At 43.8% G+C, this 23,613-nt stretch overlaps 1 protein-coding gene across 1 annotated transcript; it reads right to left on the minus strand.

The window, feature by feature from the left end:
- Positions 1-5,504: 5,504 nt before the first annotated feature.
- LOC102813421 lies at positions 5,505-12,178 on the minus strand. Its single transcript, XM_006877851.1, has 3 exons — positions 10,622-12,178; positions 8,610-8,736; positions 5,505-5,647 (listed from the first exon to the last, which is right to left on the minus strand). The coding sequence occupies exons 1-3, from the start codon at positions 12,176-12,178 to the stop codon at positions 5,505-5,507; spliced, it is 1,827 nt and encodes a 608-aa protein (XP_006877913.1).
- Between the last annotated feature and the right edge of the window lie 11,435 nt (positions 12,179-23,613).

The following is a 23,613-nucleotide window of genomic DNA, read 5'->3' on the forward strand; positions in this document are numbered from 1 at the left end:
CCCCTGGTGTAACAGAGTAGAACCGTCCCACAGGGTTTCCTAGGCTGTCATGTGTTGTGTCACTATATACTCATATAAACTCTTATAGATCATCCACTCACAGCACCCCCTGGTGTAACAGAGTAGAACTGCCCACAGGGTTTCCTAGGCTGCCATCTATTGTGTCACTATATACTCATATAGACATTTTTTTTGTGTGTTTTTTGAAAATTTAAGTCTTTATTGTGAATTGAGTGATAGTTTACATGGGAGAACATTGGTTTTACATTCATTGTTTCATTGCAATGATTACAATCTCCTCCGTACATCATCATTCAACAGTATTTGTTTCTATTCCCTCTGATTTTTGGGGGTAATGTACACAAAAACACTGAGGAATATATAATCATTTAAACAACCAAAGGGCACATTCTGCAAGCCGGCGTCCTGGCCGCCAAAACACAGCCTTTCTCTCTCCATGAGTCCAGAGTCCTCAGCTGCTCCCTCTCTCCATGTCCTCATCTCTGCCTCCATCTCTGGTGTCACTGCTTCTCTGGATAAGGACCCACATTATACTCATGTTCTTCTTCCTTGATGGTCCTAGGGTCCTCTGTTCCTGGACTGTAAGATTAACTACTCCCCTCTTTTTGTTATAAAACTTCTACCTTTAAACAAACAAATAAACAAAAAACCTCTACCTTTACAATTGTGACAGTGGCAATTAGTCATGATAACAATTACTCACTGTTGAATCATAAGAACCTTATCTGCATCTCCTATCACCATACCTGTCTAGAAAAGATGAAAACTATTTAGTGGGGATGTTACCATCCCCCACACACTCTGATACTAAACTCCCTTTTGAAAACTTGTAAGCCAGTTACTTCGTGCCTTTATAGTGCCCCAACCCCCAATCTTAAGTAGCCAATGTCTAAGTTGCCTGTCCCTATCATCATATATACTATTCTACATCATCAACTCACAGCACCCCCGTGTGACAGAGTAGAATTGCCCAAGAGGTTTCCTAGGCTGTCATCTATTGTGTCACTATATACTCATATATACTCTTATAGATCATCCACTCACAGCGACCCCTGGTGTAACAGAGGAGAACTGCCCCACAGGGTTTCCTAGGCTGTCATCTACTGTGTCACTATATACTCATATATACTCTTATATATCATCCACTCACAGCGACCCCTGGTATAACGGAGGAGAACTGCCCTACAGGGTCTCCTAGGCTATATTCTTAATAAGGGCCAATTGCCAGGTCTTTTTTCCACAGAGCTGCTGCGAGGTGGGGTTAATCGCTTAGGTTACTGTATTTCCTTTATTTTCCAGTGGTCCCTCCAGTTCACTAGACTCTTTTCCTAGATATTTAGTTCTTCCTCTTCTTTCGCCTCCTTCTGAACAAGAACAGGTTTAAAGCAAGCAGAACTATTTTTATTGGGTATACATGTGTTTCTGTAGGGAGTCCTGGTGGCACAGTGGGCTAAGCATCAGGCTGCAAACCTACAGCTGCTCCATAGGAGAAAGATGGGGCTTCTGTAAATATTTAGTCTTGGCAACTCTATGGGGGTAGTTCTAGCTCATACTTCAGGGTCACTGTGAGTCAGAATGTGGCAGTCAGCTGTAAAGATGACAGTTTAGGAAATCCGATGGGACAGTTCTACTCTGTTCTACAGCATTACTGTGACTCGCAGCCAACTCAATAACTGTGGGTATCTTTTTATAAGAGGGTTGTCTATGCATGCATTTCTGGAGTCCTGGTGTGGTGCTGTAGGATAAGCACTTGACTGCAAGGTCAGCTTGAACCTTAAGGGTGGCAGTTCAAACTGACCAGCCGCTCCTTGGAAATCCTACATAGGGTCACTGAGTTGGAACCAACTCAATGGTACTTAACAGCAACAAGAAGACATGTATTTCTAGTTGAGAAATGGAAACAGAAAATAATCTTATAAATGAGAGTTAACAAGAGAAAAAGCACCACATGGTCAATGCTTTCAGTTCTTACCAAATGTGGAAACTCACGGGAACCCTAACATGTCAGCTGATTTCACCACTCAGACATCTGGGGAAATGCACAACATGTTGATTTACATGCTGGCTTCATGCTGCATTCCTAGACAATCTTTTTGTATTTACGTGCAGACTACACCCCTAATTCCCAGCACTCTTCACAGGCCAACCCCAGGGGCTGGGGGCGGGAGGAAGGGGGCTGCAGGGGAAGGTTAGAAAGAAACCCCTCGTCAAAGAAATGCTGACAGGAGGCTCTGAAACACGTCCGGACTAATAAAGCTGGAAATTAGATTAAGGAGCAATGATTTAAGCTTTGCTGCATTTCACAAAAGATTGACAACAATTTACAGGAAATAGGAACGTCACACAGGCAGCATTGGACCTGGGGTTGCCATGGTAACAAGCTTCTTCTTTTTTAAAAAATATGTTTCTCTTCCATTGTTGTCCAGATGAGTGCTTAAAATCCAACACGTCGACTCTGAATGCCTAGTGGTGAAGGGTACAGTGGTGTCTGCACCGAGTGGTCCTTCCTTCCAAGGGACTCTCATTTTCCTAAAGCAATCTTCTGCCTTTTCTAGAAGTCAGAATGAAAACACATCAAATGAAGAGCAGTGTTTGACACCAGGGTTAGGTTTGCACTGAGCTCAGATAAACACACTTCCCAAACGACAAAAGAACACGGAGTAAGATCTGCAAAAGATGGATCCTGGGGGAGGCGGAAACCTCCAAGAGTAGGAAGATGGAATTTTTTCCCACTAAAATGAGCAAAAGGAAAATGATAAGATGGCACCCTGTCAACAGCGGAATGCTCCCAAGACCCCAAAAAACAAAGCTCTCACAGGTCCCACTGTCGGAATGACAAGTGCCAATCTCTACTGTTTCATTTTCTCTTCCTTTTTAAAAGATAACAGTAAGGTGTTCATGGTAGATGAGGGGAAAATAAGTTTAGTCAAATGTATTTCGGTTTACTAACTAGACAAAATGAACCTACTTTCCCCTCAACTATGCCATTCAGCTATGATCCTTGACTATTCTTTTGTCCTACAATGGGTCACTAAATCTCAAGTTTACTATTTATTTCAAAACATGCCCCTACCATCATCTCTGGACACATTTAAACCACAGTGAATTCTCCATCATTATCAACGAATGTGAGCAGGGACATGGAGCCATCCTCTCCCCGTTTTGTATACATTCTTGTTACTAAATGCTGTTGAGTAATTCCAACTCACAGCCACCTACTCTAGGGTTTCCAAAGAGCAGCTGGTGGATTTGAACTGCTGACTTTGTAGTTAATGCAGTCCAGTGCGGATCCTACAACACCACACCAGGACTCCAGTTAATGTCCTTCTTGTTGTTAAGTGTTGTCATGTTGGTTCTGACTCATGGAAACTCTGTATTGGATTTCCAAGGAGTGGCTGGTGGGTTTGAACTGCTGACTTTGCAGTTAGCAGTCCAGTGTGGACTTTACAGTGCTGCACTTGGACTCAGCTTTACCCTTTGTCTGACTGAACATTACTTTATTGAGCTTCACAGATAGTGAAAAAAAAATTTTTTTTCTTTTGTACAAATTTTGTGTCAAGCAAGTCCATTGGCTTTTTTCCAACAGCGTGCGCTGACTTTGTGGCTGTGTCTCATTTTGGTCATTCTCACAGGATTCCAAACTTTTCCATAATGTTATTGCGCTCCTGGAGTCCTGCAGTGGCACTGTAGGATACGTGCAGGACCACAGGTCGGTTTGAACCACCGGGTTTGCGGTTCAGACTCACCAGTCGCTCTCTGGCACATAACCATACTGTAGTTTAGTAAGTGTGCAATGTTGTTGTTTAAGTTCTGTCGAGTCGGTTTGAACTAATAGCAACCCAATATAGGGTTTCCAAGCCTGTCAACCTTTATGAGAGCATAAAGCCTCATCTTTTCCCCATGGAACCACTGGTAGTCTCAACTGCTGACCTTGAGATTAGCAGCCCGACTCGCAACCACTACGCTACCAGAGCTCCAGTATAGACAAATTTATATGACCTGGAAAATCAAAAAATTCGTCTCTTGTTTTATTGTGATACTTATTTTATTGCCATAGTCTGGAACCGACCCACAGTATCTCCAAGATATGGTTATAAGGAGCCCTGGTCGCCCAGGAGGTTGGTGGTTTGAACCCACCAGCCCCCACCCATGGGAGAAAGATGAAGTTGTCTGCTTCTGTCAAGGTTTAGTCTCTGGAGCTAGCAGCCCCACCCTGGCCTCTAGGGTCACTGCATCGGGATTGAGGCAACAGCACTGAGCATTGACTACACCTTTCTACGCCACTGGCATTCCCAGAATTCCTGTGATCTTTCCGGCTTTCCAGCGAGCTGAAAAATTAACAGCCTCTCTTAACAGATGGTCCCACCTCACTGTGAACCAACAGATCCTGCTTCCAAGTCAGGGAAAGGTGGATCTCATTGGGAGCTGTTCCTCTCTCCTAATGGAATCAGACCGAGGTCTGGATGGGGAGGAGACGTCAGGAAGAACAAGGGTTAGTCAAAAAGTATTGCTACTAGCATTCTAGTTCATACACAGGTTTACTCCAGTGGATGGCTGCAGACACGTTCTCTCAGTAACATGCTTGTCTTAAGTCTCATTCATGTTCCTTCAAAACATAGATGTACATAGGACCCCCGGAAGAACACACCAATCTGTTTTGGGAGAAGTGCAGCCAGAGTGCTTGACAGATTTTCTGGAAGGGCACAAGACAATTACGGTTTTATTACAAAGTTTTCTGGAAATGGGTAAATGCAATGGTGAGAAAGGTTGTTTCCATCAGGACAATGCACCTGCTCATTCTGAGTAAGCAAGGACTGTCTTATGAGAATTCCATTGGGAAACCTGGCTCCATCCACCCTGTAGCCCTGATCTTGCCCCTTCAAATTAATTTTGGTTCCCCAAACTCAAAGAACATTGGGAAGGAACACGATTTGAGTCCCCTGAGGATGCCCAAACTGCCTTTTGGGCGTGGTGTACATTGAAGAGCTCAGAATTCTCCGAGGCAGGGTCAGAGACAGCACTTTCCAAAGTGTGGAGACCCAGACGGAGGAGATGTCGAGAAACAGTAGCTTCACAGTTGGATATTTTTCATAGCGATTTCTATGATTTTGTAGCAATACTTCTTGATGGACTCTGATATAAAGGGCTTATCACCCAAGGGAACCCTCAGACCCACACACCCGAGATCCACTGTGGAGAAATGAGCTCATTGGCACCTGGGAGATCCAATCTCCTGGGACTGCTTTGTCTTTCAGGGTGTTGTCTTACCTGGTTCCTACTGCTCCTGAACCCTACCTCAGGAACATCACTTCTCTCACAGCGCCCCTCCTTACCCCAGGTTCCTGCTCTTGCCACAGTCCCAGTGTGGTGCTGTGGGTTAGTGTGGTGGATGGCAAACTCGGTTTGAACCACAGGTCTGCGGTTCAAGCTCACCAGCCGCTCCTTGGTCCCCGTTAGACCCACAGATTTCCCGTTCCTGTTCTTTATTTTAGAAGCCAGTTGGGGGAGGCCTTCTTGGGGAGCCATGTGTTCACATCTACCTTGACTGCCGCTCTCCATTGGAGATAGAGCGTCCTCAGGGTCTGCCAGTCCAGGGGAACCACGAGGTCAGCAGGCAACAAAGATCCTATGAACACAACAGGGAACAAGCGTCAGCTTTGATGCCAGACTGCTGGTTTTCACCCTAAACGTGAAGCTCTGTAAATATGGTATGTGGGCTGCTATAATGTTAACAGCCTCATTGCTTCAAAACAACCTTTATTATTATTGTTATTGTATGAAAACATACCCAACAGAACATACACCAATTCAAAAGTTTCTACAAGTGCAAGTTACTGACAATATAGTCCTCAAATTGTGCAACCCTCTTCGAGCTCCTATTCCAAACTGTTCCCCCCTGCCAGGAACTGGGCTCATCACTGCCCCTAGGTTCCCCCCCAGGAACATGAGCTCACCGCTGCCCCCAAGTTTGCTGCTGTACTTTTCTACTTGTTGTCAATGTGACCCCGTATATATAGCTCTTAAAAGAACAGAATGCTCAAGGCAGACATTCGTCACTAATTAAGCTAAACTATGAATAAGGAAGACCATAGAAGAATTGATGCATTTGAGTTATGGTGCTGGAGGAGAATATTGAAAGTGCCATGGACTGCCAAAAGAACCAATAGATCCTTGTTGGAAGAAGTGCAACCAGAGTGCTCCTTAGAGGCCAGAATGGCCAGACTTGGTCTCTCATACTTTGGACATATTGTCAGGAAGGACCAGTCGCTGGAGAAGGATATCATGTTTGGTAAGGTGGAGGGTCAGAGAAAAAGAGGAAGACTCCCAACGAGATGGATTGGCCAAGTGGCAGCATCAATGGGTTCAAGCGTGGCAACAATAGTGAGGTTGGCCCAGGACCGGGCAGTGTTTCATTCTGCTGTGCATAAGGTCGCTATGGGTCGGTACCGACTCGATGGCACCTAACAACAACGTTTGGTTTAAAGAGCTCTGCTAGCATAGTGGTTGGGCTGCTAACCTCAAGATCAGCAGTTTGAAACTACCAGCTGTTCCGCGGGAGAACTCTTTCTGTTTCTGTATAGATTTACAGCCTCGGAAACCCTATGCAGGGTCACTATAAGTCAGAACTGACTCCGTGGCACATAATCACCACCACCACCATGTTTGGTTTGGACTCCTGGTATAGTGCTGTAGGATCAGCACTGGACTACGAACCACAAGGTTGGCAATTCAAACCCACCAGCTGTTCCTCAGAAACTCTATGCCCAGTCGCTATGAGTCGGAACTGACTTGACAACACTTAACAACAAGCTTTGGTTTAATGTGAAGCTTTCTGCTCCCACAAAGATTTAAAAGCCTCGGAAACACTTTATTGGGTCACTGTGAGTCGTAACCAACTCGACAATACTTAACAACAAAAAACAACATGTTTGGTTTAAAGAAGACTTGAGGGGATATCTTTGGTTTAAGGATTAAGTTTAAAGATAATCTCAGGGCACTATTTTGGGGAGTTCATTCAGTTTCAGTGGTACCAGAAACTCCCGATTTCGTAAAAACTTTAATTCTGTTTCACAGTGCCTTCCCCCTTTGACTAGGATTCTCCTACAGAATCTGTGAGGGAAACGTTCAGTCATGGTGGTGAGCCATACTCTGGATTTAAAGACATTTCAGGGATTGTCCTTGTCATTTCTATTTCCTATGTACCAGTGTTTTGTTTCATGTTGGTTTGTTTTTTCCATTTAGAAGGTCAGCTACTGGGTGAATGCAGTACATTTCCTTTCAAAGTATTTCCAGAGCATCGCCAGTGGGCACTTGGTCACTCTGGTTGGTTGTGAGACTTTGTGCGCTTGTTTGAAGGAGGAAGAGGTTCAGCATCTTTCTGCACGACTGTCTCCATGCTTGTTGGTATAAATCTATAGTAGTGATTGTTCATCTTTTTGGACCATGGAACCTTCTGAGAAGCTGATAAAATCTATAGAAAGACTTTTCTCTCTGAATACAGAAATGACACAAAAACATATGCATATAGTATGGACCTCAAATAATTCCGGACTGAAAACATTTTTAATTAGCTTTTTAAATTTCCCACCTCAAATGCATTTTAATTTTAATAAATTGGTATGTGGGTATTTTGTGTGTTGTTATAATCCACTTTTAATTTTTTTAACTTTTAATTTTAATTTTTTAAATTTTGATCGATTTTTTTGTTTTGTTTTGTTTTTGTAAATCTGGTTGCAAAACCTGAGCTTCAGACCCTTTCTTTTGAACAAATCTCCCTTGGCACACACCTCTCTATGGGAGATGTGAAGACACTTTGGCACACTGAGGCATTCCAGAAGATACCTGAGAGGGATGTGAGGGTGGGCATGTCCTTCCTCCTACCCACCCACCCACCCACTCACCCCCACTTGTTTTTGTGTTTTGGGGTTTTTTTAGTTTGAGGTTGTTGTTGTTGTTGTTAAGTGCCGTTGAGTCGGGTCCGACCCATAGCGACCCTGTACAGGGTTTCCGAGGGTGTAAATCTTTACGGGAGTAGAAAGCCTCATCTTTCTCCCGCGGAGCAGCTGGTAGTTTCGAACCGCTGACCTTAAGGTTCGCAGCCCGATGGTCTGAAAATACTCCATTTATAAAATAAGGCAGATTTATGATGTAAAAACATTAGTTCTCTGTCAAAAGTTCTATCTATTCCTCCAATTCTCTTCCATCCATGCTGTTGCCAGCTGTCAGCATCTTTAAAGAGGGAATTTTTTCTGCACAGCGACATCAACACGTGGCGGCTCTTTGGCTTTGCAGGTATGGTTTGCAGCCCTGAACATGCTGAACTAGTCCGAGTGCTTTCTGCACATGTCGGCAGATCTTGGAGAGGCAATACTGAAATTCCTCATCACAGTCGTTCCTGCCTTTGCCACAGGTCTCACAGCACCTGTTGTGTTGATTGCAGCACTTCGTCAGGGAAGGAATGCCGATGTTAAGATGAACACCCAACAATGGGGAGCCACACACATCCATTCAGTGGGGAGGGTTTATATCCATAACGTGGGTGAGGCTTAGATCATCACTGCACTTACAATGGCAGAGCCCGCCTTCACCTCCCAAGGCGTCCAAGGTGGCATTCAGGTACGTGTCTGTCTTATGCATGCCATTCCAGTCGGTGGTCTGGGCCTCTTCTTGACACTTGAGTGCAGCAGCCAGGAGGATCAGGAAGGCAAGCACATACTGTGGCCGAGGGAGCCGGGCCATCACTCTGCGCTGGGTCCCACGGAGACTTCAGAGCACCCTAGGAGGTGGTGAGAGCCGGGGGCTAGGCAGCCATCGCTGGCTCCATGCCTACACCTCCTTCCCGGCTGGCCGCCCCTCCAGTTGGTATGTAGCTCTGATGCATTAACCCCCCTGCCACTGAGTCGATTCTGAATCACAGTGACCCTAGGTAGGGTTCCCAAGGCTGTACATATTTATGGGCACAGCCAGCCTCATCTTCTCCTAAGGAGAAGCTGGTGTAATGTGATCGACTGAGTCCCAATGGAGTACTGTATGATAAGCACTGGACTTCAAGGTCATTTTAAACCACAAGGTCAGCAGTTCAAGCTCACCAGCTGCCCCTTGGGAACCCTACACAGGGTCACTTTGAGTCGGAACTGACACAACAGCACTTCACAACAACAATCTTGTTGGTTGGCATAGGTGTCCAATCACCTCCATGAGTAACTTTTGCCCCCTCTGCCACGAGACCAGAATTGGATGGTGCCCACCAATACCATCACTGAACTTTTAAATCAAGGAATTTCTAGAAGAATCCTGATTAAATGTGGGCAAAGGAAGAAGAAAATTTCAAGTTATCATGAAATCCAGACTTTCTGGAGACACTGAGGTCAGATGATCCCCTGAAACTATTATCTTGAGGAAATATTTAATCCTTGAACCAAAACTATCCTCTGAAGTCATCTTTGAACTAAATAATGTTGTTTGTTGCCATCAATCTGTTCCAATTCATAGCAACCCTGTATACAGTTTCCGAGGAGTGGTTGGTGGGTTTGAACCACAGACCTTGCAGCTAACAGTCCACTGCTTATCCTATAGTCTAGCCTAATTATAAACAAAAGGCTGTGTTAAGCCAAGAATTCTTTGAAAGAATTCCCTACATGGTACCAGTGAAAATAGCAACTTGAAAGCACAGATGAGAAGCTTAAAGGGAGCAGTGAGTTTGTGTTCATAGATGGAAAAGGTTGTCAAGGAAGGTGACACGTTTCCAGGACGTAACCAAGGACACTGACTTGCGCACATGGAAATTGTTGTTGTGGTGCCTGTTCTGTTGTGAAGGGAGGGAGGGACGGGGAATTGAGGAAGGAGGAAGAGGGAAGATTAGCAGTGATTGTGCTAGTTCAGGGTTTGGGTCAACTTGACTGGGCCAGGATTCTCAGAGGTTTGCCTGTTAAGATGTTACCCTCAATGATCAGACCTGCTGCAAGCAGCGCCAATCAACTGAAGGGAAGCTTCCTCGGGGGTGTGGTCTCCTTCCAATATGTTAGACACTCAGTCAAAGCTTGCTTGCTTCTTGCTGGGTCGGGATCTTGCATTTGGCTCATCCTCGGTCCTACAGCTCTTTGGACCTGCTCTATTAGCTGCCAAACCCGCAGTTGTCAGCAGCCTGCCTTCTTACCTGCCACACCTACCTGACATCATCTGACCTGCTGATCTTGCTTGCTTCATCAGCTTTGCAGCTGTGTGAGTCAGAAGCTGCCAGCATGACATCTGACCAACAGAGTCGGGACTGCCTACCTTTACAACTGTGTGAGCTATTTCTTTCATCTAGACCTCTCTGTATATGTACATATGTAGGTGTCATGGGGTCTTGATTCTCTAGAGAACCCAGTGTACAACAGTGATAACAGGAGGAGCAGAGGGGAGCACCAAAGACAACGTTGGCTATGGTCTTCCATCTCACAGCTGAAAAGCACCTCAACATCCATGGACCTCTTGAATCACTAACAGTAGACATAAACACATCACAACAGACCCCAGGCAGCCTAAACTGGATCCTTTTGTTTTTAGCAAGTGAAAACCAATTACCCATTAGGACTCCCGGAGATTCCAAAAGCTCTACTAGCAGGCAGGCAAACTCCTGTGATTGCAGTAGCCCCAGGGGATTCACAGGAGTCTTTTGTAAATCTTGGTTGTCTTCAGTTTGTAGGCACTGAAAGGGTTCTTCCCCACTCTTCAGCTTCTCACCAAGCCTTTCCCTTACAAAGAGACGCTCAGAAACGACTTTAAAAGCGTATAATGTATCAAGTTGGTGACTTGAGACTTCTGAAGAAATCAACCCTACGCCATCTTGTTTACTGTCTACTCTTGTGTGAGATCTGAAAGTCAAGAGGGGCTTCTTGCTTGAAAAAGACACCTTCCAAAAGCTAGACCTACACTGGAGCCCAAGAGAAGGAATAGGATTGTGGGAGAAATACACAGAGTACTTTAGTCTGTTAAACGACAGGCAATGAGAAGAGAGTTGCCTACCAGTTCCTAGAGGGGAGTCCTTGATAATATCAAGGTAAACGCAGAACGGATGATGACTGAAGGTCCTAAGGTGTTCCATCTTCTCTTTATCATTATTGATTTTTGATAGCCTATCTTTTTCAGCTCCCCAAATAATTTTTAGCCCATGGCTTTCTGTTAACGGGACACCTACTCCCGTTACCTTTACAGTGTTAGCCTGTCCCCATAAGTCAAAGTTTGATGTCAGATTGGAAATCCTTATCTGTCTCCTTTTCTTATTATTGGTTGACACTAAGGCACCCTGTGGGCTCCCCAGTGCAGGTAGGTTGTTTCTGAAGATACTTGTTTCTGTACATGAACTGATAGTCTCAACTGAAGAAGGCAAGTTTTCGTCTTCTATCATGAGCTTCTCCTCTAATGATGGTTCTGGACTGTTTCCTGGACCCAACGTTCCTTTGGATGTAGATATCAACGTAACCAGGTCCCCACTGCCACGGGCACAGGTCTGTCTCCGCCATCTGTCTTTCTTCAGTCTCTGTTCACATATAAGTGTACAAGGCCCCTCAGGCCAGCTCCCTGAGTATGGTTGTCCAACAGAACCCAAGTGCAGTTCCTCATCAGATAAAGGGATTGAGAAAAAGGCCCAGTCATTGGTTTGAGTTTTACGTCCTCCGAGTTCCTCTGTTAGAACTTGATGTGAGGTTTTGTGTTCCAGCTGATGGTACAGGAGACTTTTACCTCCCGTCTCTTTCTTCCGCATAAATGAACTCGGGCCTCCAACAACCCCGCCCTGGACATCTAACGCCACAGCACGCATGTGTTCACCATGTTTGCTTTCCTTCAGACCCGAGCGATCATCGCAGGTTACACATGGAAGGTTGTGAGCTTGAAGATTAACTGGACTTCCGTTTGGAATTGATGACAAACTTAGAAGCAAGTTACCACCTTCTCTAGGAGGGCAGTTCTTTGGTGTATTGTACAACTCAGCGACAGATGTAACCTTCGGAAAATTTTCTTCTGGATATAGGTTTTTACATCTTTTATCTTTAGAGCTCTCCACATGTTCAGTGAAGGTGGGTGTTGGCTCTCTTCGGGTCTCGTCTAAGTCGCCCCCCTCTCTCAGAGTTGGCTCAGGAGCTCCTGAGCTAAGACAGCTGAAAGACTCATACATGTTCCTTTCTAGGATTTCACTACAGCGAGTCTGTGTTTTGTTTCTTTTTCTGTTTCTCTTCTGCTTGGGTTTTCTCAGCCCAGGCTGAATTTCCTTCAAGTCTCTTTCCCTAGAACATACAAGAAAGAAGGACTTTTACAACATGTTTGGTACACAAGCATACATAACAGCATATTCAGTGTAACATTTTAAGAATCATTAGCACAAGGCAGTCTAACATGCACATGTACAAGGGGGCTTTACAAAGTTCCTGGAATAAGGAATGAAAAGAGAATGTAATTATTCCATGAAATATTTGAAGGCCTCTCGTACTTTTACAGTATATTTTAAAGTTACTTTTTTAAAAAGAGGTATTTTAATGTCGCGAATTTAAAAGGAGTATACTTCGAGAGAAGTCCTGGGGTGGCGCTGTGGGTTAATGCGCCAGACTGCAAAGCTGTTTGAATTGCAAGGTCGGTGGTTCAAGCTCACCAGCCACTCCTCGGAAACCCTATACAGGGTCGCCATAGGTCAGAACTGACTCGACAGCACTTCACAACAACAACATACTTTGAGAAGCACAGTGGCTCCAGGATATCCACTGGACTGTGAACCACAAGGTTAGCAGTTCAAGCCTACCAGTTGCTCTGCAGGATAAGGATGAGGTTTTCTGCACCCACAAAGATTTATAGCCTCAAAAACCCTATACAGAGTCGTTATGAGTTGGAACCAACTCGATAGCACTGAACAATGAACACTTTCAGGAAATTAAAACCATTTCATAAACTCATTTCATAAACCAGTAATTTGATTAAATGAGTTTGCTTAAAGACACAATAATTTTGTTTACCAAAAAACCCCCAACAACAGTGGTTTAAAAAAAACAAATAATTTCTTGAAAGAAATGAGTCCCATATTCTATTTTATTATGCAGCTGTTAGCCTCCCAGTAAACATCTGTAGCATCTTGTACCCCGAAAGATGACTACTACAGCCTCAGAGCGTGTACCGGACTGCCGAGGGTGGTGAGATTTCCTCTCAATGTAAAGACATTTAATACTGAGTGATGCATTAAATTACAAACAGAGGCTGAAGAGTAATAGAGCCCAGTGTCTGTGAGCTGTGTTTCCGCAGGACCAGTGAGGACCTTCATCACTCACTGAAGGACAAGGCGTCGCCTCCCACGTCTCCATTTCATGTCACCAGCCATTTCTGTGGTACCTCCTCTCTGACCTGAGCAACCCAGAGGCAGGTCAGACTTCTTCCCTGGTCACCTGGGGCCATTGGGAAGCAGTCATAGGCATAGGGGATCTGTACAATTCCCTAAACTTCTCTGTCTGTACTCCCCTGGGACTAGGTCACAAAATACAAGGACTCCACCCTTGTTTACAGACCACCAGCCAGAGGTAGGTCTTCATAGCCCTCTTCCGTCCACTAGTCAGACAAAGCATTCACCTCTCCAGTTAGGAATCTGTCCTTAGGCGTGAGCAGCCTTCTCCTGGATTAGCCACCCCGATCCAAGTCAGTGTCATTGCCCTTGTGGGTCTGCTAACTCTGTACAATGACTCACAAAACTCACGGAGACGATTACAACCAGTCACGTGTCAGTTTGTCGTACTGTGGGGGCGTGTGTGTTGCTGGGAGGCTGGAAGCTAGGCCACTGGTGTTTCAAATACCAGCAGGGTCACCCATGAACAGGTTCCAGCTGCGCTTCCAGACTAGGGCAGACTAGGGAGAAAGAGAGGCGGACCGCTTCGGAACGGTTAGTCACCAAAGCTTTATGAACGGCAGTCAGACATTGTCAGTACGGCGCCGGAAGATGAGCCCCAACCTGCTACGGGGGAAGAAGAGCTTCCTCCTCAATGTGGAGTTGACTCTGGTGATGTGGATGGAGCCAAGCTTTTGGAACCATTTGCTGCCGTGGCACAACGCAAAATGAGAAGAAACACTTGGAAATATCCGTTAATAATCAGAACATGGAATGTGAGAAGCATGAATCTAGGAAAATTGGAAAACGAACTACAGATTGCTGTCCTAGACACCGAGGTGCTTGGTTTTGTGCCATGGAGTCGGTTCTGATTCATAGCAACCCTGTACGGGGTTTCCAAGGCTGTGTATCTTTTCAGGAGCAGAAAGCCTCATCTTTCTCCCGTGGAGCAGCTGGTAGATTTGAACTGCTGACCTTGCAGTTAGCAGCTCAGCTCATAATCCACGACACTACCCGAGTTCCTATCCTAGCCATTAGTGAGCTGAAATGGACTGTCAATGGCCATTTCAAATGACACAAGTATATGGTCTACTATGTCGGGAAAGAAAAATTAAAGGCTAGAATTCATTCATCATTAAACAGAACATTTCAAAATCCATCCTGAAGAACAATGCTGTCTGTAAGAGGATAATATTAATACAGCTGCCTCAATAAGAAGACAAAGAATCCAATTAAAAATGGCCAGAGGATAGGCACAGGCAACAAACATGGAGAAACGCTCACAACCACTAACTATTGTTGTTAGGTGCCATCAAGTCGCTTCTGACAATAGTGATCTGATGCACAACATTAAGATCCTGCGTCATTCTCACGGTCACGGTCACTGCTACGCCCGAGCCCACTGCTACTGCCACTGCGCCAATCCATCTTGTTGGGGGTCTTCCTCTTTTTTGCTGACCCTCTACTTTACCAAGCATGATAATAATATGTCTCAAATATGAGAGACGAAGCCTGGCCATCCTGGCTTCTAAAGAGCACTCTGGCTGTACATCTTCCAACACAGATGTGTTTGTTCTTCTGACAGTTCATGATACTTTTAATATTCTCCTCCCAAACCATAACTCAAATGCACAAATTCTTCTACGGTCTTTCTTATTCATTGTCTAACTTTTACATACCAATGAGGTTATAGGAAATACCATGGCTTGGGTCAGGCACACCTTACTCCTCAAACTGACATCTTTGCTCTTGAATCCTTTAAAGAGGTCTGTGCAACAGATCTGCCTACTGCAATATCTCATTTGATTTCTTGACTCCTGCTTCTATGAGTGTTGATTGTGGATCCAAGCAAAATGAAGCCTTTGACAACTTCAATCTTTTCTCCATTTACATGGATGTTGTTTATTGGTCCAGTGGTGAGGACTTTTGTTTTCTTTACATTGAGGTGCAGCCCATACTGAAGGCTGCAGTCTTTGATCTTCATCAGTATTTTAAGTCCTCTTGGTTTTCAGCAAGCAAGGTTGTATCATCTGCATATCTCAGGTTGTTAATGAGTCTTCCTCCAATCCTGATGCCACATTTATAATCCAGCTTCTCGGATTATTTGCTCAATGTACAGATTGAATGTTAAGTGCCGTTGAGTCAGTTCCGACCCATAGCGATCCTGTATAGGGTTTCCAAGGAGTGGTTGGTGAGCTTGAACCACTAACCTTGAGGTTCAAACTGGCTTTATTAACTCACAGCGCCACACCAGGACTCCAACAGATTAAGTAAGTATGGTGAAAGAATACAATCCTGGAACACACCTTTCCTAATTTTATACCATTCAGTGTCCCCTTGTTCTGTTTGAACGACTTGAATGACTTGGTCTATGTACAGATTCCTCATGAGCACATGTGTTCAGGAATGCCCTTTCTCTGTCATGTTGTCCACAGCTTGTCATGATCCACACAGCAGAAAGTGTCTTTGCATAGTCGATAAAGCACAGGTAAGCATCTTTCTGGTATTCTCTGCTTTCAGTCAAGATCCATCTGATGTCAGCAATGAATCCAACTTGAACCTCTGGCAGCTCCCTGTCAATATACTGTTGCAGCTGTTTTTGACTTATCTTTAGCAAACTTTTACTTGCATGTGATAATAATGATATTGTCCAATATTTTCTGAATTCCGTTGGATCATATCTCTCTGGGATGGATACAAATATAGATATCTTCCAATCAGCTGGCCAGGTAGCTGTCTGCCAAATTTCTCAGCATTGATGAACGAGTACCTCCCATGCTGCATCATTGTTGAAAGATTTCAATTTTTATCCCATCAATTCTCAGAGCCTTGTTCTTTGCCAGTGCCTTGGACTTCTTCCTTCAGTACCATTCATTGGCTCTTGGATATATGCTACCTCTTGCAATGGTTGAACATCGTCCATTTATTTTTGGTACAGTGACTCTGTATTCCTTCCATCTTCTTTTGATGATTTCTGTATCATTCAGTATTTTGCTCATGTTGTTGTTAAGTGCCATCGAGTTGCTTATGATCCCATAGCGACCCTGCATAGGATTTCCAAGGAGCCACTGATGAACTACTGACCTTGTGGTTCAAACCAACATTGCAGTTCAGTGCATTAACCCACAGCGCCACACCAGGACTCCATTTAGAATCCTTGAATATTGTAAGCTGAGGCTTGCATTTGTCATTCAGTTGCCTCATTTTGAGAAATGCTGAGCGTGTTCTTCCCTTTTGGTTTTCTAGCTCCAAAATGAAATGTCTTTGCACATTTCATATATAATGTTTGACTTTGTCTTCTCAAGCTGACATTTGAAATTTTCTGTTCAGCTCTTTTACCTCCTCATTTCCTCTATTTGCTTTAGCATCTCTATGCTGGAGAGCAAGTGTCAGAATTTTTTCTGACATCCATTTTGGCCTTTTCCTTCTTAATAATCTTTTGCTTTCTTCTTGTATGATGTTCTTGATGTCACTCCACAATTCCTCCAGTCATTGGATCAAATTTTTTCTTGAGATGATCTCTAAATTCAAGTGGGATATGTTCAAGGCCCTATTTTGGCTCTTGTGTGGGCTCTTAGTGGTATGCAGCTGACCATGTGTCCCTGGAAAACAATTCAACTTCTCTAGGTGTCAGTTGTCTTTGTGAGGTGTGCTTGCTGTGAATATTAATGGTATTGTTTGATAGTTTACACATTCTGTTGGATCACCTTTCTTTGTAATGAACACAAATATGGACCTTGTCCAGTTGGTTGGCCAGATAACTGTCTTCCAAATTCTTGGTATAGACAGATGAGCATTTAGAGTGCTGCTTCCATTTGTTGAAACATCTCAGTTGGTTTTCCAGCAACTCCTAGAGCCTTGTTTTCCACGAAAGTCTCAGTGAAACTAGGACTTCTTACTTTAATATCATCAGTTCTTGACTGTATGCCTCCTCCTGAAATGGCTGAAATTGACCAGTTCTTTTTGGTACAGTGGCTCTTGTGTATTCCTTCCATCTTCTTTTTTTTTGTATTGGAATTGCATTGTATTTGTAGATTGCTTTAGATAGAATTGACATTTTCACTATATTAAATCTTTCAATCCACCCGCACTGGGTGTCTTTGCATTTTTGTAGGTAGGTCTCTTTTTGTCTTTTTCGGTAGTGTTTTACAAATTTCACTGTAAGTCTTTTGTGTCCCCAGTAAGGTTAATTCTGGTCTTTTCTTGATTTGGGGACTATTGTAAATGGTAGGTGTTCTTGATTTCTTTTTTGGAGTAGTCTTTGTTAGTGTATTCCTTCCATCTTTGATGCTTCCTGTGCCATTTAAGATTTTGCCTGCGATATTTTGTCCTCCAGCGTCTCAGAATTGCTCATCACACAGATTGAATACCTATGGTGAAAGGCTACAACCCTGACACTCACCATTCCTGATTTTAAACCATTCAGCGTGCCCTTGTTCTGTTCGAAAGGCTGTCTCTTGGTCCCTGTACAGGTTCTGTATGAGCACAGTTAGGTGTCCTGGAATATCCCTTCTTTGCAATGTTATCCACAGCTTGTCATGATTGACACAGTCAAAAGCATTTACTTAGTCAATAAGCACAAACAAACATCTTTCTGGTTTAAAAAATAACAAGCAAACATGTGGCAGATTATAAAAGAGAGGTCTCACAGCTTTGTGAAACTACTGTGGCTAAGAATCATCCAAGTGCAAACTCTGGCTCTGACTCAGGAATAGACTAGCAGTGGGACCTTAGGCAAGTCAAGTCGCCTTATAAAACAGAAGCTGATGTTGTTGGTATTAAGAGCTACCAAGTCAGTTTCAACTCATACATAGCAACTCTACACAGGGTTTTTGAGCAGCAGCTGGTGGGTTTGACCCACTGACCTTGAGGTTCAAACCACTTTGTGACCCATCGCTTATCCTACAGCGCCACACCAGGGGTAATATTAACTAATACAACCTTCTTGCAGGTTGGTTGCAATGATTTTTAATGTGAAAAGAGTCCAACAGAATACTGAAATGGCGAATGTCAGCTACATATATATTTACCATAATTTAAAAATAAAACTACTACTAATTAAATCCTCTTCAATTGCCTCCACTTATCTGACATAGCAGGTTGCTTCTCTCCACTGCCTCTCGACAAAACCCCCATTCCTCACTTAGTGACCTGGTTAGGTTCCAAACACCAGGTTGTTAAATGAGAATCAGCATTCTTCGAAAATGGAGGAGGCCAAGTCAGATCACGAAATGGAAATGACTACATCATTACGGAATGCCAAATTACTTCATTATATAACTGCCAAATTACATGGCTACATAACCGTCATACCATGAACATCATGGCGCAGACAAGTGGACACATGACCATAACCATCACAGCCAGCGCCACTCTCACCTGACACGTTCATTACTGACAGACGCATGCTGTGATGTGTGTGGGTTTCCTAGGTTACCATCTTTATGGAAGCACATTACCAGGGTTTTCTTCTGTGGTTCCTTTACGTGGACCTGAACTACCTACCTACCTTTAAGGTTGTGGTGTGGAAACCATTTGTGCCACCACCCAGGGACCTCAGCATGAAGTCAATAACTCAATAAAGATGAGGGATAAACATGTGCTGTCGAATTAGGTGTGTACAGAATGACTATCAATGTGTGGCTGAAAAAAATCATAAAAATCTATGATTTCTGAGTTCTCTGTCCATTTTACATCAGCAGAAATGAGAAATTCTTGATGGTGCATTATAGATGTAATCTATGCAAGGAAAATGGTAAACTCCAGTAACAGAATTATATAGAAAGGTTAGTGGGTAAATGTGCAGGTAGACATGTATTTTAAGTTCAAACCCACCAGCTGCTCCTCAGGAGAAAGGTGAGAATTTCTCCTCCTGTTGAGGCTTATAGCCTCGGAAACCCTATACAGAGTCTCTATGACTTGAGATTATTACGTGGCACTGTGGGTTAATGCGCTGGACTGCAAAATCAGTTTGAACTGCAAGGTCGGTAGTTCCTCGGAAACCATATACAGGGTCACTGTGGGTTGGAACCAAATGGACGGCACTTAACAACAACAACAACAATTAACAGCCACATTAGTTTCACAGAGAGTCCCAGGATGCAAATCCGGATCAGTCTGTGGCAATGGTTCATCACGTTTGTTCAGAAGAAAGAGCTGAATACAAAGAGCTGGAAAATTCGCTGAAATGTGACTGATTTAATACAATTGCAAATGATAGTGGTGAATATACAAAGCTGAACTGACAAAGCCACCCTCCTCACTGGAGAAGAACAGTCCTCGCTCAGTAACTGACAGAGAAAGCAGACACACACACAAAATAAGGATATCAAAGTCGTAAACAGCACAATTAATGCTACTTTAGGGGCCCTGGTATGGCACTGTGGGATAAAGCCCTGGACCACAAAGTCGGCAGTTCAAACTCACCAGTCACTCCTTGGAAATCCTATACAGGGTCGCGGTGAGTCGTAACTGACTTGATGGTACTTAAAAACAACTACGATATAACAGATGGGCTCCTTGTGTAGCGCTGTAGGATCTGCACTGGACAGCAAACCACAAGGTCAGCAGTTGAAACCCACCAGCTGCTCCTTGGAAACCCACACAGGATAGCTCTGAGTCGGGACGGATTTGACGGCACTTCACAACAACAATATAAAAGACAAATATGGAATGTTGCATGCAACAAATGGAAAACACATGCTTTCAAACCTACATGGAATATTTTCAGAAACTAACCAGATCATCAGGTTAGAGTCAACAGATATCAAAGAATTGCCAGTATGCAAGCCACATTCTCTAACAACGCAATTCACTTTGAGATGAAAAATCAAAAAGAAACTAGAAAAAACTCATATCTTGGGAGGGGCTGTGTGCTGACGACAGGGGGGCAGGCTTGCAGGGTATACCCTTTGGTTGGTTGATGATGCATGGAGGGGATTGTAACCATGGCAAGGAAACAATAAACGATAGGATGAATGTGAAGCTAATGTCCTCCCATGTAAACTATCATCTAATTCACAATAAAGCATTAAATAAAAAAAGAGGTACAGAAAAGAACATGTGTTCCTCCAAACTGAATCCTTTATTAAAGTTTTGTCTCTTAATTCTTTCAGAAGTTAGTTAGCCAGCTTTTTAAAGAAGTGTGTGTTGAGTAAGTGAGGAACTGAAAGAAGGATGTTGTGAATAAAATGATTAAAACCCTAAAACAACAACAACAACAAAAAACTAATATCTTGGAAAAGTTTGTCGGTGTTTTGAAGTGCCATCCTGTATAGGGTTTCTGAGGAGCAGCTGGTGGGTTTGAATCACTGACCTTGTGATTCAAGCCAACCTTTCAGTTGACTTTTATCCTACAGTGTCATAGGTAGAAGAAATTATAATGAAAATATTCACAACCAAGACTGTAAAAATGAAACATATAAAAGTATTACTTAACATGGGAGTGTGCTCGGTGTGACTGACTTGTACTTGTAAAAATGGTTGAAATGGTAAATGAAAAAACTTGCTTTAAATGTTATTTAAAGGGATACTTATAAATGCCATAACATTTAAAAAATCATCATCAATTTTGAAAGGCACAAAATTATAACCACCTAATTAGAATAATCCCCCAAAAAAGGTAGAAGGAAGGGAATAATGAAGACTGGAGAAGAAACTAAAGAAACAAAACTCTGGTGAGATTAATCAAGATTGTTGTTGTTACTGTTAACTACCGTTGAGTCGGTTCCAACCTATAGTGACCTTGTATAGGTTTTCCAAGGAGCGGCTGGTGAGCTTGAACCGCCAACCTTGCGATTTAAACCGACTTTGCAATCCAGCACATTAACCCATAGCACCAAACCAGGGCTCTACTCAAAATTAAAAGCAACAGATTTGTAGTAGGAAGGAAAAGGAGACGCCATTGCTTACCAACTCAATGGCACTAAACAATAACAACCATGAATAACTTAAAAACAATAAATTTGTACGTTAAATGCATCAACAGACTGAAAATACACACTCACCCACTGTCGCAGAGTTGACTCCAACTCACTGTGACCATACAGGACAGAGTAAATCGACTCCTTACGGCTTCTGAGACTGTAAATCTTTATGGCAGTACACTCTCCTAGGGAGCAACTGGTAGGTTTGAACCACCAATCTTTAAACTAGAAGCCCACCATCTAACTCACAGTGCCACCAGTCTTCTTAGCCCAAAAACACAGTTGTCAAAACTGATTGGAAAAGAAACCGTAAACTTGAATATTGTTGTTATTGTTAAATGCCCTCAAGCTGGTTCCGCCTCATAGCAACCCGGTACAGAGTTTCCAAGGAGCATCTGGGGAGTTTGAACTGTCAACTTTTCAGTTGATAACAACCTCATGGTCCAGTGCTTACCCTACAGTGCCACAGCAACTCCACAAACTTGAGTAGTCTTATTGTTGTTGTTGTTAAGCGCCCTCGACCTTGTGGTTCACACTGACCTTGAGGTCCAGTGCTTATCCTGGATGGACTCCTGCAGAGTCCTATTGTAAACAGTAAAAGTTAAAGTCACTCACTCAAATTCATGGACTTCATTTTTCAGAATACTTTTAGGAATCTCAGTTCCTAAGAAGAACTACACGTGGGTGTGGGTGTACTTAAGAATAAAGGTAGAGGACATTAGATTAAAAGCGATGCAAGAGCCCGAGGGAGAGGGGTCTTCTGTAATATCTACTATGTTTTCCTCTAACCCTAAAACTATTCTTAAAAATAAAGTCCACTAATCTAAACCAGCGACAGAGCCATGCTGAGCCAGCCATTCAGAGAGTGAAGGGCTAATGCTAAGAAGATCTGCTTTTCAGACCTCCCTCACTGCAAGGCTGACAGTAAAGAGAAGACCACCACCAACTTCCATTCTGCTGAGCACGCTGTTCCCTAACACGTAAAGCCACTGGCAAACAAAAGAACAGTTCCGGTTGTTTTTTATCTCCTCACACTCAAGGGATGTCTAAGCAGCTGAACCTCCCACATTCCCAGCTGCCCAGAGCAAAGTGACCCCAACCACATGAAGGGACTTCTCAGGACCCGTGCCCACAGCTGCCACCATACGGTACCTTGGTGGTCGACACCAAGTCTTCATTCCATGGTGGAAGAAACCAAGGCCTAGAAAGGCGAAGCTTGGTAGCCCGCGTGAGGGGCCCATCTCCTGACTCTCCCCATCTCAGGAGTTCACGGAGAGCCGTCAGCCTGCAGTTGTCTGCCACACTGTCACCGTCTTTCAGACACTGAGATGGTTCCTGAATTTCTCAGAGTCCTGCCACCTGATACGGGAGCTGTGGGTATGTGGTGATTAAGCACTTGAAGTGGCCAATCTTAACTAAGATGTGTCCAATACACACACAAAACCCACCGCCATTGTCAAGTCCATTCTGACTCATAGTGGTCCTGAGTCCCCAGGATTTCCAAAACTAAACTTTACAGAAACAGACTGCCACATACTTCCCCTGCAGTGTGGCTGGTGGGTTTGAACTGCCGACTATTTGGTTGACAGTCAAGCTCTTTAATTTGGTTAACTGTGGCTCTGGGATATGGTATGTGTATAAGGTCCCCACCAGATTTCAAAGACTCAGTGTGAACACAATAATGTGAAATACCTTATGAAGTTCTTAAAACAACAGTGAGTACATGTTGTGATGACTGTGTTCTGATACATTGTTGTCATTAGGTGCTGGAGAGTGGATTCTAGTGTACAGCAACCCCGGGGACAGAGGTGAACTGCACCACAGGGTTCCCTAAACTAGAATATTTACGGGAGCAGATCGCCAGGTCTTTCTCATGTGGAGTTGCTAGCTGGGTTCGAACCACTAACCAACCTTTCAGTGAGCAGCATTACTGACGCTTTTGTTAGGTGCCATTGAGTTCACTGTGGTTCATAGTGATGCCTGTGTCCAACAGAATAAATACTGCTCCATCCTGCCCCATCCTCACAACTGTTGTTGGGTTTGAGCCCACTGTACGAGCCATGGCATCAGTCCATCTTGTTTAGAGTCTTCCTCTTTTCTGCTGACCCTCTACTTTGCAAAGTATTATGTCCTTTTCCAAGGACTGGTCCCTCTTGATAATGTGTCCAAAGATGCTTGACAAAGTCCTGCCAGCCTCACTTTTAAGGAGCATTCCAGCCACACTCTTTTGGGGGAGTTGTGGTTGCTAGGCGCCATCAAGTTGGCACCAACTCATAGCAACCCCAAGCAGAACAGAATGGAACGTTGCCCGGTCCAGCACCTTCC

This window comes from Chrysochloris asiatica, unplaced genomic scaffold (assembly GCF_000296735.1).
Source record: "Chrysochloris asiatica unplaced genomic scaffold, ChrAsi1.0 scaffold00638, whole genome shotgun sequence".
Classification (NCBI taxonomy): domain Eukaryota; kingdom Metazoa; phylum Chordata; class Mammalia; order Afrosoricida; family Chrysochloridae; genus Chrysochloris; species Chrysochloris asiatica.